The 13,064-nt window shown below is 43.2% G+C and overlaps 1 protein-coding gene across 17 annotated transcripts in view; it reads right to left on the bottom strand.

Annotated features, from left to right (window-relative positions):
• Patronin (calmodulin-regulated spectrin-associated protein patronin) overlaps positions 1 to 13,064 on the bottom strand; it is a 141,537-nt gene that overhangs the window by 47,895 nt on the left and 80,578 nt on the right. For 10 of the 17 annotated variants that reach the window (XM_067111077.1, XM_067111078.1, XM_067111079.1 and 7 more), the window contains exon 15: positions 117 to 522. In XM_067111077.1, the coding sequence (XP_066967178.1) occupies positions 117 to 522 (406 nt within the window). The remainder of the gene's footprint in view (positions 1 to 116; positions 523 to 13,064) is intronic. The other 7 variants (XM_067111080.1, XM_067111084.1, XM_067111086.1 and 4 more) reach the window with 1 other exon arrangement.

Raw genomic sequence — 13,064 nt, 5'->3', positions numbered from 1 at the left:
GTGCATAAAATACATATGATATCAAATTGCTACTACATACAGTTTACCATGGACAATGGTATTTTTAACCTAAATTTCTGCAGTATTCCATATTTACAAAATTATGAAATTCTTACCTGGTCATGAAGGTAGAATTGACCATGAGGTTGTTGTTGCATAGCTGGGTTGGACTGAGGAGCAATGCCATTTTGCATCAAGCTCTGAATCTGTTGCTGTTGATGTGATAGTCGCTGGATGTCACCCTGAATCTCCGTGAGGGAATCTGTCATTCTGTAATGTGGTGGGTAAGAATCTAGGCCCATGGAAACCCGGCGCGGGGGTGTTGGTGGTAATGCTGCGGGATCATATGGAACCCGCCAGTTGCCAGGCTCCAAGTAAAGGCTCATCCGTCGCAGGTCCACCCGTGGATCTCGCAAGCCTCGTTCCCGAGGGTCTCGGGACAAAGAGGCTTGCCGCCGTAACTGTACTGCAGGTGAGTACTCGATGGAAGAGCGCCGAGACCCTTCCAAATCACTCTCCCCACTGTAAGAACACCACCACATGCACCACACACCACAACAAACGATCCAGTCTCACTCAACATAATGCAAGGAGACATGGCTCACTACTACAATGTTGTAAATGTACTTTACTGCTGCATTCATATCAGGATAGATGCAGCAAGTAGTTCTGATTTAATATTTTAAAAAAGCAACAATACAAAACAAAACTCATTAAAAATGCTTTGAACATGAACATGCAATGACAAAAAAATGAAAATTAGAAATAGATAAAAAAAGTAATAATACTTAATGAGGATAAGGAATATAAGGAATATTTTCTGAACAAACAAAAGTCCAAAAACTATATTTCCAAGAATATTAGTAGGCATCTTACACAATACAATGAAGCTAAGCAATTATCAGTACCACACATTCATAATAAAGATTGGCATGCAACTCAAGTTTTTCAAAAAGGCAACATAAAAAAATCCCTTATGTTACAGAATCAAATCATTTTCCTGAAAAATTCTGAGTGAATGCTAACAGCAAATTAGAAAATTACAGTGATTAAAGATATTATAGAAGTCACAAGAAACAATTTTAGATACACAATAAATGATAATTTGTGGCAAAGAAGAAAATAATGGGTAAATTCTCTCTATATATATTGTATACTGTATATAGATGACCTGACCCCACCATTACGAATGTTGTATAATTATCAGTTTGTAAGAGTTCTACTTTTATAATTATCAGTTTCTAACAGTTCTACATAGTTCTGCGGGTTTTTACATATAATATGCTGGGGAGTTATTACTCAGTGATTTTGGAATTCAGGAACACTCAACATTAAAATCAATATAGTCACTGTATGCATTATTATTGGTAGTATATTATTGGCTTTTATATTACACATGTAGTAAATGGGGCATTGTGCCATGTTGGTGCAAATGATTTCATTCGGTTAGAGATGGTTGGAGAATATGAAGTGTGAGCATTTTAGTTATGCTCACCTCTTGCTTTCTTGGGTCGAGTCAGCCTGCCTCAGAAAGATGTTACAAAACCTGTGCAATACCTCCCACCCACCAATAGTAAATATTGTAAAGTGCTTGTAAATATATGTAAAATTGGCATGTTCAACTCTCATTTGGACCCATGGATCAAATCAAATTATGTGCCAGGTAAGTAGTCATCAAGAGCGGTGAAAGAAATGTACTGAACTGAAAATAGTTGACAATGAAGACTATTTAGTGGGTGTGTCCATGGCTGGTAAGGTGGCTGGTGAAGGTGACCAGGAATACAGTCACATAGCTCATGGAGAGCGAAGCATTTGTTGGAGGAATGAATATACCAATTTTGTAGAAAGCCAAGGGCGTTGGAACCCTGACAGCAGACAGATGAAGAAGCTGACATTCATCTTCCACCAGCTGCTCAGCTGGTGGCAAACTTCCCTTGCCATCTGGGAAAGGTTCGTAAATTTGAGGATGATTACAGGAAACCAGGACAAGAGAAGTGGAAGAGACAACACTGAGTACATAAGAAATTGTTGAATTAAGTCCTTTCTGAAATAAAATCAGTAAGGTACCACACATGGGAAGAATTTAGAAGAATGATGCTGAGAAAATTTCAGCCAAATGTAGAACAGAAAGCAGATAGTTCATAAGGAATCCTGAAGAATGTTGCATATATGAGGAAGCTGATAGTTTTGACTTGGTGGAGATGGCCGACTTGAAGAAGACACATGCTGACATGATTATAATTGTTGTCAGCACATTATGCTGGCTTATTTAATGGCCTCTGGACATTGCAGGAACTTTTCATACACATTCAAAAGCTAGTTGACAGAATTGGTGAGGAGAAAGGAAGAGCTAGCCTAACACGCAAGCTCAGCTTCTTGCGATTCAGCAATTCAGTAGGCGAGTTGGACAGCAAGGGTTGCAAATGTACTTGCTGGACCTGCTGGGGTGTGGGACATTTACAGGCACAGTGCCCAGCAAGGTGGCCAATGCTGCTTCACCTGTTAGGCCAAGGACATATCACTTGTGAAACAGCGAAGAAAAAACCTTTCCCCCAAGGCTGGCAGTCAACGGCTAAGGGTGAGCTGGGCTCAGCCTGAGGGTAACCGCCCCCCTCGGATCTAGAGGAGACCTAAGAGATCACTGCTGACATTGGGAGTGTGAAGCACAAGAGGGTTTGAGGCAAGGAGGAGGCACAGATTAACCTTCCCTTTCCACACCCTCTGGTAAGGTGGGAATATTATCAATTTAGATAACTACTGGCATAAAAAGGGTATATGCCCTGTTGTTACAGGGGCAAGCATCTCCCTTTATGAAAGTAGAACCATTTCCTTGGGAGCAAAGAATCAAGGAAAAGCTGACTCTCACCAATGACAATGAGGCAGAGGGCACTAAAAAAAAAAAAAAAGACAGAGAGAGAGAGAGAGAGAGAGAGAGAGAGAGAGAGAGAGAGAGAGAGAGAGAGAGAGAGAGAGAGAGAGAGAGAGAGAGAGACACCAAGGCTTTTTATAATTGACTCTGGGACTCAAGGGCACTGATTTTCTACAAAAATCTGAGGTGAATATTCATGGTCACTACAGGCATATTTGAGTGATAATGGGGAAGGAGGAGATAACTAATACAGTGCCAAGGAAACTCTGGTAATAGTGAGGTGCAACCAATAAATAGTCAAGAGTGTAGTCCCACTGACCCCAGAGGCGAGTGAAGCATTCCCAGTAAGGACAACAATAATTTGCTGGTTAAGCTCCCACACCCTCCACATCAAGGATCAGTATTGGTGATTAGACCCAATTCAATGGGGCAAGAATATATTCATCAAATCCGGCACTTCATGGTCTGGCTTCTCCCATGATCTGGGACTTTTTTTTAATCAGCTGCCATTAGTTCTTGAGGGTCTATGAAAGTGATACCACATATCATGTCAGTTTTTGGATTTTTTTGGATTTCAGAACTGAAGCTTGCTCCATAAATACACAAGCACAGTTCATTTCCAACGAAAACATTCTGTGAAACTCAAAAATATACAACTTACAAAAGAACCGTAATTTGCATATACAGTATACCCATGAATCATGCGATCTTTAAAATTTTGTTCCAAATCATGATTTTAGCATATACATCGTGTATAGTGCGAGATGTATTTTCCGTAGATCATACTAGGCTGGGCTTTCTATGCCTTTCTCACTTTTGGTAAATACCACTGATAATGCATATTATATGAGTTAGCTTGTAACTAATAAATAGGCCTAGAAGCAAAAGTTCATTGCATTACATCCAAATCTTCATGCTTAAATCAGGCTTGCCAACATTTTGACTTTTCTCAGAATTCATTACTATTCTTATAATTAACAACCACTAACTACTACTTGCAAGACACTGGCATAACATCAAGTAATGGCGTAAACAATCGAATCAAGAAACAGCCGTTTGCTGACGTCAGTTACTGTAACTAACACACGATTACTAGGGGTTACATTACAGTTGTCGACTTGTTAAAAATTTGCTAATTTTCAATGGTGACTTCCATAAAGAAAGATGGAATAAATCTTTAGTCATCCTTCACATAATGGAGAGGAAAGTGTTATGAAAGTATGCCACTAAATTTGCGACTGTAGCTGTGGTTGAAGAAACAAATATGTAATGTGCCACAAAATGTTTTGGAAGTGGCAAAAGCAACTTCTGATACTGGTGATATCACACCATTACTTCCTTTAATTTACATTTATAAATACAGTAGAGTAAGTTGCATTTTTAAACCCAGCTCTGATAATTAAAATAAAATTGAATCTCCAAAATGCATTCCATTTAGCAACTAATGGCTGTGATGATGTTGGTAAAACACAATCAGCTGATGCTTTTCAGAACGTAAACGTTACAAGAATTCAAATGGTGCCTGATTGCTGTGTTCATAAATTATAATACGATAACAATATGACAATACAGTAATACATTAATTAGTGCTGCGTACAGTATGTAAAACAAGTTTTATTAAAATTATCATTATTCTTAATACAATTGTATTATCAGACTTTTGCAAATGGATATCTGTTGGTGTAACAACCTAACTGGGGCAAACAGTTTCTCTCTCTCTCTCTCTCTCTCTCTCTCTCTCTCTCTCTCTCTCTCTCTCTCTCTCTCTCTCTCTCTCTCTCTCTCTCACACACACACACACATGCAGGTTTATAGAAACAAAAGCAGCATATTTTTAGCTTTTTGCTGAAAATGAAAGCCAGAAAAGTTGAAGTACCAGAAACACTGATGTACAGATACTGATATTGATTGATTGATTGGAAGTACCTTATCAGGGTCCTCTCAATACAAGATTGCTTCTTGGCAAGTGAAGATTCTCATTTGAAGTATCTCTCTCATATAAGGAAAAAGACTGTTCCCTAGATCTTCCGTATTCAGAAGGGAAATTTTGGTGGCTGTATCCACTTCATGTCAGGTATCAGTGGTCTCCCTCACAAGGAAAGACCCTCCATCTCTATTGGAAGAGTTGAAGTAGAAGTTCCTAGAACCCACTGCTTTTGGAGTATTGGCCCAAATGTGGATTCTGCTCGGAGAGGGATAGATACACCCTGCCATAGTTCTGCCGGAATGATGTACAATAGTCTCCTTCTTCCATGCTCCTACTGAAGCCTATAACTCATAGACAGCTTAAAAATGAGCATTTTCATCTTTTAAGCCTGCTGCTAGAAGCATGTTGCATATTTCACACATGTCCAGCAACCAACCAAATTCACTTTTATTCCTTGAGGGGCTGGCTCATGGCAGGTAGTTATGAGACATTTCCACAGCAGACTGAGCAATTTGCTATGGTGCAGGTAATGTGTAGGCCCTGCGCAATAATAGCTCAGTAGCGATAAAAGGAACAAGTATTTAATAAAAACTATCTAATGTTAGCTACCTGTATCAATGTATAAGCAGCCGACACTTCAAATTACCACATGTCTACATGGCCACAAGTATATGTCCATAGTATAATGTAAGGAAAAAAGATCAGTGGGTCATATCCATAAAATAGTATTAATGTATGTATTCAAATATCAATTCACAATTACTACAATAACATTGCCTTAAAGGATTTACTCACAAATGCTTCATATCTCAATTAAGACAAAACTAGATGGATATCCATACTGTATATTTTTCACATTTCATAACCTTTGATTACCTGGTATATTCCCAGCACCAGGTAAAGGTTATGTAGCCTATGGGCTATGTTAGTTGGTACATAAATAAAATCAATAATTATTGGAATTATTGTACCAAGAGAGTATAAAATCAGTACCTCTTAAGATTTTAAACTGTTTGGCAAAGCTCACCATTACAAAAAAGTGCTTACATATCCCCCTTAGGAAAATGGCAAGTGTCTCAAAAATGTTCTCACTACTAGTGGAGTAATGCCCGTTGGAAGTAGATCCGCATGAATGTACATTTCTGTTTAAACAGAAAATATTTCATAGTCATATATTATATGTGTGTATATATGTATATACATACATATATATATATATATACATGCACACACAAACACACACACACACACACACATATATATATATATATATATATATATATATATATATATATATATATATATATATATATATATATATATATATATATATATATATATATATATATATATATATGACTATGAAATATTTTCTGTTTAAATAGAAATCCAACTAATAATAGCAGCCCATAAAAATGCCAAAAGTTAGTGCTGTTTTTCAGAGACCAAACTGTCTCCCTCTACTGGCTAGCAGAAGGAGACAGTTTGGTCTCTGAAATATAGCCCTAACTTTCTAACTTTGGCATTTTTATTATATATATATATATATATATATATATATATATATATATATATATATATATATATATATATATATTGTAAAGAAGCCAAAATAAGCTAGGAAACTCTTCTCCTTCCCTGCTTTGGGTTGGTTTGAACCTTTGAAGGTCGGGAAATAAGGGCTCAGAGAAAATATAATAGTTTGGGGACAGTAAACTGGCTTTGCACTGTTTTCTTTGGTACAGGGAAAGAAAATCGTTTTCTATGATATCCGGTCGGCGATCTGGGTCAGGACATCGCCCCTACCCCTGTCCAGAAGCAATAAAAGGTCAGGGCCAGGATAGCTCGCCCCACACGCGCCCGCTAGTTTAAGCCGAGAACAAGTCCAGTCTTGGGCGTTGCCCCTGCCCTCCTCTCCGCTCGCCGCCCGTGGATCCCATCGCCGCCCTGTGTGCCCGTGTTCCATTCCACGTGGCCTTAGAAGACTGCAAGGGGATTGCAAGTCTTCCAAACGCGAGCTGACATTAAACGCGGCCTTTTCATCATCCCAAGGGCGCCCTTTTCCGCCCCAATCTACGATTTGAAGAAATACCTTGGAGAGGGGAGGCTACCATTTCTCCACGCTCCCACACGTGTTTCTCGGCAGAAGACGTCGTCATCCCTGCGCCCCTACAAATGTGGTAATGTACCCAAAACGAGTTGCTAGTCACGATTACTTAGCCCTTTTGCATTTATTAATCTCTGGGCCTATAACTTTGTGTTCCCTGATATTCCTTGGTTTCAAGCCAGGCCCACGTGTTCACAGCTTCTTTCCTCTGAGTCACAAGTAACTCGGGAGTCCTTGGCGCCTTCAGTGCACCCCGAGTAATTCAATCCCCAAATTCCAGCATTAGATGTGTAACGTGGGTCCAAATATCGTTTCAGAAAGACGCCTGTAGCAGAATTATCCTTGGTCCGTGTTCCTGGCATTCCCAAGCTCCCCCTTCGGGAGGACTTCTACGGCAGTAATTTACCGTATTCTCAGTTAATTTTCCTTTTGACCTTGTGTGCTATCAAATATAACTATTTTTATATCCACGTGTTTCACGCACTTCCCTAGTGAAGAGCCCTCCGCTCCGTGTACTTCTTTTTTTGTTTGTGTTTTATATGTCCTGGGTATCTTACAAGGCCATTTTCGAGTAAAAGTAATAATTGTGGAGTCATAAGATCCACCTGCACCAGGAAACATATAAAAATGGCGACCTGCCCAGTGATTCTCGTAATGATTGCATCCCCCTCTTCCCCTTTGTTGTTTGTGTTGCAATTTGTGAAAGCAGCAATTAGCTCAGCTAAGCTGGATACTGAGACAGATTACGAACCTTTGAAAAAGCCAGCGCAACAGGCCAAGGAAATTCTGCGTAAGTAAACTGTGTTTATTTAGCGAGGACGCTGCTAGAAAACGTGACTAGTCCTAGGAATTTTTTTATAGTAGGGCGCATGTCCGAGGAAAACGAGAGAGAATCGCCGAAAACTTAGCTTTGGAAGCCTTTGCACGCGGCTTGCATGCCATTCAATTAGGTTATACAGGTGATAAATCATTAAAGGAATAGTCGCATATTCCTCCTGTAGAAACGAGTGATTTCGAAACGAATCATTAGAGATAGGCGCGAGACCTCGACGTCAACCACGTGTTCGAAAGTCAGATTAGCATTGCTGACGCATTTTTACCCTCTCTCTCTCGTTTTAGAAATAGGAGCGGCGTATATTATACGCCCAGGACGAAAAGGGTCAACAACCGTGTTTACGTCGTTCATTCATTTGGCGCAGACGGCCTTTGACCGTCCATTCCATGACCCAGTTAGGAAAACATTTGTTTGTTTGATTTGCTTCGCTCTACCAAATTGTTTTGCATTGTTGGGGTCTGACATTATATGTTCTGTATTGTTCTGTTTTTTCTGTGGTTTTGTTTTGTGCTGTTACTACGGCTGCGTGTGTTGCCTATCTGGTGTGATTGTGGGATGGCCCCCACCTAATTGTCCTTGAGAATAACACTTCTCCCATAAGTCATTAAAACTAGCGCCCTCGCTGATCAGACGTCGTTTGTGCGGAAATTCCGGGCGCCTATATATTCTATTCTTGTCCCCAATAAATCCGTGTCGTCGGTCCGTTGGTGAGACCGATTCATTTTCCATTCAGTCCCCAAGTGAGCCCGTTTTGTCGGTAATTCGGGAGACCTAAATATATATCCCAATCTAGTCCCCAAGTAAGCCCGTTTGTCGCTACCTTGGGAGACCAATCGTTGCTAAATTCATCGTCCCCAATCAGCCCGCCGTCAGTAAATAGGAGACCAATCATTGCTAATTCATCGTCCCCAATCAGCCCGCCGTCGATGTAAATCGGAGACCAATCATCGCTAATTCATCGTCCCCAATCAGCCCGCTTGGCCGGTAAATCGGGAGACCAATCATCGCTAATTCATCGTCCCCAATCAGCCCGCCGTCGGTAAATCGAGACCAATCATTACTAATTTATCGTCCCCAATCAGCCCATTTTGTCGGTAAATCGGAGACCAATCATCGCTAATTCATCGTCCCCAATCAGCCCGGCCGTCGGTAAATCGGAGACCAATCATCGCTAATTCATCGTCCCCAATCAGCCCGTTTGTCGGTAAACCGAGACCAATCATTGCTAAATTCATCGTCCCCAATCAGCCCGCTTGTCGGTAAACCGGGAGACCAATCATTGCTAATTCATCGTCCCCAATCAGCCCGGCTTCGTCGGTGAAACCGGAGACCAATCATTGCTAATTCATCGTCCCCAATCAGCCCGCTCCGTCGGTAAATAGGGAGACCAATCATCGCTAACTTATCGTCCCCAATCAGCCCATTTTGTCGGTAAATCGAGACCAATCATCGCTAATTTATCGTCCCCAATCGCCGTCGGTAAATAGGAGACCAATCATACGTCCTTTGAAAAAGTGTCCAAGATTCCACAGCTCTGGGAAATTAATTCTGTGTGTTACTAGCGTCCTCTCCGCCTGCAAAATGTCGACACGGTCTCAGCAGAGCGAGGATTTCAAGTTCTTCATGTCCTCAGGGAAGGAACTCGGCCTTTCCGGGAGAGAACTAAGAGACTGGGTACAGGAGAGGATGGGCGCCATACAAGCAGAAAGACAGGCTCAGGAGACGAGATGAAGCCGCCACGACAGGAACGGGAGGCAGAGAGGCTGGCTCAGGAGAGACGGAAGACGAGAGACAAGAACGTGCAGCAGAAAGACTGGCCCAGGAGAAACGAAGAAGCCGAGAGGGAAGAAAGGGACAAGCAGCGTGCCCATGAACTCGCAATGCTGCAACAGAGTGGCCCTTCGCCTCCACCTGCCCCCAGGGAATGAGTGCCTTCAGCCAGGCTATCGCCTGCATGCCAAAGTGGACGGAGGCCGAGCCGAGGTGAGGCTTGACAGCGCCGAGACAGTTTTAAAGGCCTGCCCCTGAGTGCAGCCGAACTCTTCCTGGTGTTGGGCAAGTTCCTTGGAGGAAGGCCCTGATTGCCTACAGGGCCCTCCCGCCGAGGAGCAGGAAAATTGGGAGGTCGTACGCCAGACTATTGCCAAGGCGTGCGAGATAACCCCTGAACGCTGGAGGCGCTGGCGGCAGGCTAGTGAAGGAGGCCAATCAAACCTGGGCAGACTGGGCCTACAAGTCCAGCGTGCCCGTGCCAAATGGTTCGAGGCCGTGGGGTTCTGACCCTCAACGATGCCATCGAACAAATACAAATAGAGAACTTTCTACTCTACACCCCGCCGGCCCTCGCCACGCACACGCCGAAGAGCCCCACCTTGGCTGATTGCTGCCGAATCAGCGGATCTATGGGACACCCATCACCCCCCAGGAGAGCTTCGCTGCAGCGCAAAAAATTACGCCACCCGCCTACCTATCGGGTGCCCCTCCGCCGAAGAATGGGCAATCACAGAAGCCCGTGCGTGTGCGGGTTCTGTAAAAGATCGGGCATGCCAAGGGCAATGCCGCAGTAAACCACCCGCGTCTCTCTCTCCCGGACAGCCCCTAATAAGTCGCCTCGCTCTCTGCCGGGGCAGTGCGAAGAGATTTCAGCCAAACCTTTTGCACGGGCGTGCAAGGTTTATGGCCACTCTTCCTCATGGGCAAAATGCCCTAGAAACAATAAGGCAGGAACTCCCGCCGCCGCCCCTGGCAGTAACGAATCCCGAGTCCTTAGGGCCTCCTGCCGAGTGGTCCCATCTATGTGGCACCTCCTCGAGGTAAATACTCAGCACGCCAGGTCAAGGCATTTGACGACTCTGGCGCGCAAATTTCCCTCATAAGGAGGGACAAAGTTCCCTATGGAGCTATAATAGACCGACGCAAGCTCGTCACCATTGAGGGCATTAACGATTTTAAATGATCCTCCCTACGGTCCAACTGAGGTCACCCGACCCCACAGAGCCAGGACCCTTCGTCTCGCCCGTGCGAAACACATTCCAGGAGACTATGCGTCCTCCTGGGCCAAGACTTTGGCGTCCCCTTTGCAGCCACAACCATTACGGGGTCCCCATTCCCCAATAAATCATCCAAATCGAGGTCCAGTGCCCGGCACGGCATCAGTGCCAGTGCCGAGGCCTCAGCCAGATCTCCCTTCAGGAGAATCTCGGCCTTCAACTCTCTGCCAGTGCCCCTTCGGCGCACTGAGCAGTGCCAGTCTCCCATCCGTCCAGACAGGCGAGACCACCACCACATCGCCACCAGCGCCAGTGCCAATGTCAGTGCCTGAGCTGGTCACCCCCTGCAAGCAAGTCGACCCGCCCCCTCGGCCGTCCCCTCTCTCGCCCGCCGCCAGATTCCCTCCAGTCATGATTCTGCCCGCCTTCCTGGGCGATGAACTCTGCGATCGCGCCGGTTAATGTCCGAGATGGCGAACAAGATTCCTGGGTCAGTTGTCGCAGCAGCTGACCCAGATGGCACCCCTTGCCGCCCTTTGGCCTCGGGCCCTCCGATTCCCGGCCAAGGACAACGGTCCAAGGAGGAGAGGTTCGCGGCGGAGTTACCACGGGTGTGGCGTCGCAGGTAGTCCACAAGGAGGCGAGCTCTTCTGGCCCCTGTGCAAACCTGGCATAGGGCCCCCTTCTTCATCTTTGAACGTCTTGGCACCTTTCATCCAGGAGAGGATGTCAAGGCCTTCCGCTATCTTCTTCCTTTCCTTTGGAATTTTTATCCCTCATCCTTCTCTATCGATCTTTCCTTCACACTTTCCCTTACTTACCACCGCAGCGGCAGTTAATATATGGGATATCATCCCTTTTGAAATGTATAAATAATTTTATTTGAAGCAGTAAGAGAGACAGAGTGGGAAGTGGCACGCCCTTACGCCCGTCCTTTGGCACAAGGCAGGCGTGTCAACTCTCTTCCTGAAGAAATTCGCGCCCTTTGGGTTTCTTTCCCGCCCTTGGGCTGAGAGTTAGCTCTGACCATTGTCTGTTGGCGACGGAAGTTAGAAAAGAAGTAAATCATAAATACCTCACTCTGTTATCCTTTATTTTCTACTTATATTATTTACTTTTGCATTTAATCTTTTCTTTTTTTTTTTAATCTTGAGTCACAAGACTCCTGCCCTTACGAATTTTAACGTTGCCTTTTTTAATCACGTGGTGCACCCGCGCTTTAGTATGAAGTAATATCCTTCGTTGTTGTTCTGTGTAGTTTCCTTTATTTTTATTTACATTTTTTTTTTTTTTTATTATTCCTGTGGAGAATGTTAGCCTGTCCATTTTCCCTTCATTTGTTTATCCTCCCATTCATACGTCGAGTAGTCTATTTATAGCTTACCGAGTTGTAAGCTGCAGACGTAAAAATTTAGCGTCATTTAAGTTGGCGAGTTAAAACCCATGAATAATCTCTTTGCCTCACAGCTGTCAAGTTCTTGCCCCTTCAGATTAGCGTTAGGGGAAATATTAGTTATGCTCGTCGAGCTTGTGAACAATTGGAGGTCGATTGAAAAGAAGAATTGAATTCTATTATTACAATTTTGGTAAAGGGGATATTATTTAATACCTACAGTGTATTGTCACGAATGCCTCTTCAAGGCACAAGTAATAGCATGCCTGTAATTCCAGGATAGCATTAAGGAATCAGTGGGTTTACATTTGTTTCCTTTTAAATTCTGCCTTGTATGTTTTATTTTGTTGTTGTTATTTTGAAATTTTGAAGTGTTCTTTGTTTATTTTCTTTGAGCGCTACTTTTTATTACCCCAGTAAAGTAAATCGAATAAAGAATGGGTAGAAACAGTACTTAGGAAGTATTTGAGCAATAATTAATTTGCAAGCAAGTTTACCCTTTTATTGTATATTCTAAATTGCACTCTGCTCCTAAAGTAAATCTTCAGTTTGTTATTGATTAGTGTGGCATCAGAGTTTTACAAATAAAGTAGAGTAAAGGTTGTAGCAAAGTAAAAGATAGAATAAAGTCGAACGCGTTTCTTAGCTCATTTTTGCTTTTTGTCAATATTCGCACCCGTTTATAGGTGTGAATATTATCTTGCCAGGGAGCTGTAAAGAGTAGCGCCAAAATAAGCTAGGAAACTCTTCTCCTTCCCTGCTTTGGGTTGGTTTGAACCTTTGAAGGTCGGAAATAAGGGCTCAGAGAAAATATAATAGTTTGGGGACAGTAAACTGGCTTTGCACTGTTTTCTTTGGTACAGGGAAAGAAAATCGTTTTCTATGATATCCGGTCGGCGATCTGGGTCAGGACATCGCCCCTACCCCTGTCCAGAAGCAATAA

The sequence above is a fragment of the Macrobrachium rosenbergii genome, chromosome 11 (assembly GCF_040412425.1).
Source record: "Macrobrachium rosenbergii isolate ZJJX-2024 chromosome 11, ASM4041242v1, whole genome shotgun sequence".
NCBI classification, from domain to species: domain Eukaryota; kingdom Metazoa; phylum Arthropoda; class Malacostraca; order Decapoda; family Palaemonidae; genus Macrobrachium; species Macrobrachium rosenbergii.
Note: the sequence above shows the minus strand (reverse complement) of the source record. Positions and strands in the feature narration are given on the sequence as shown.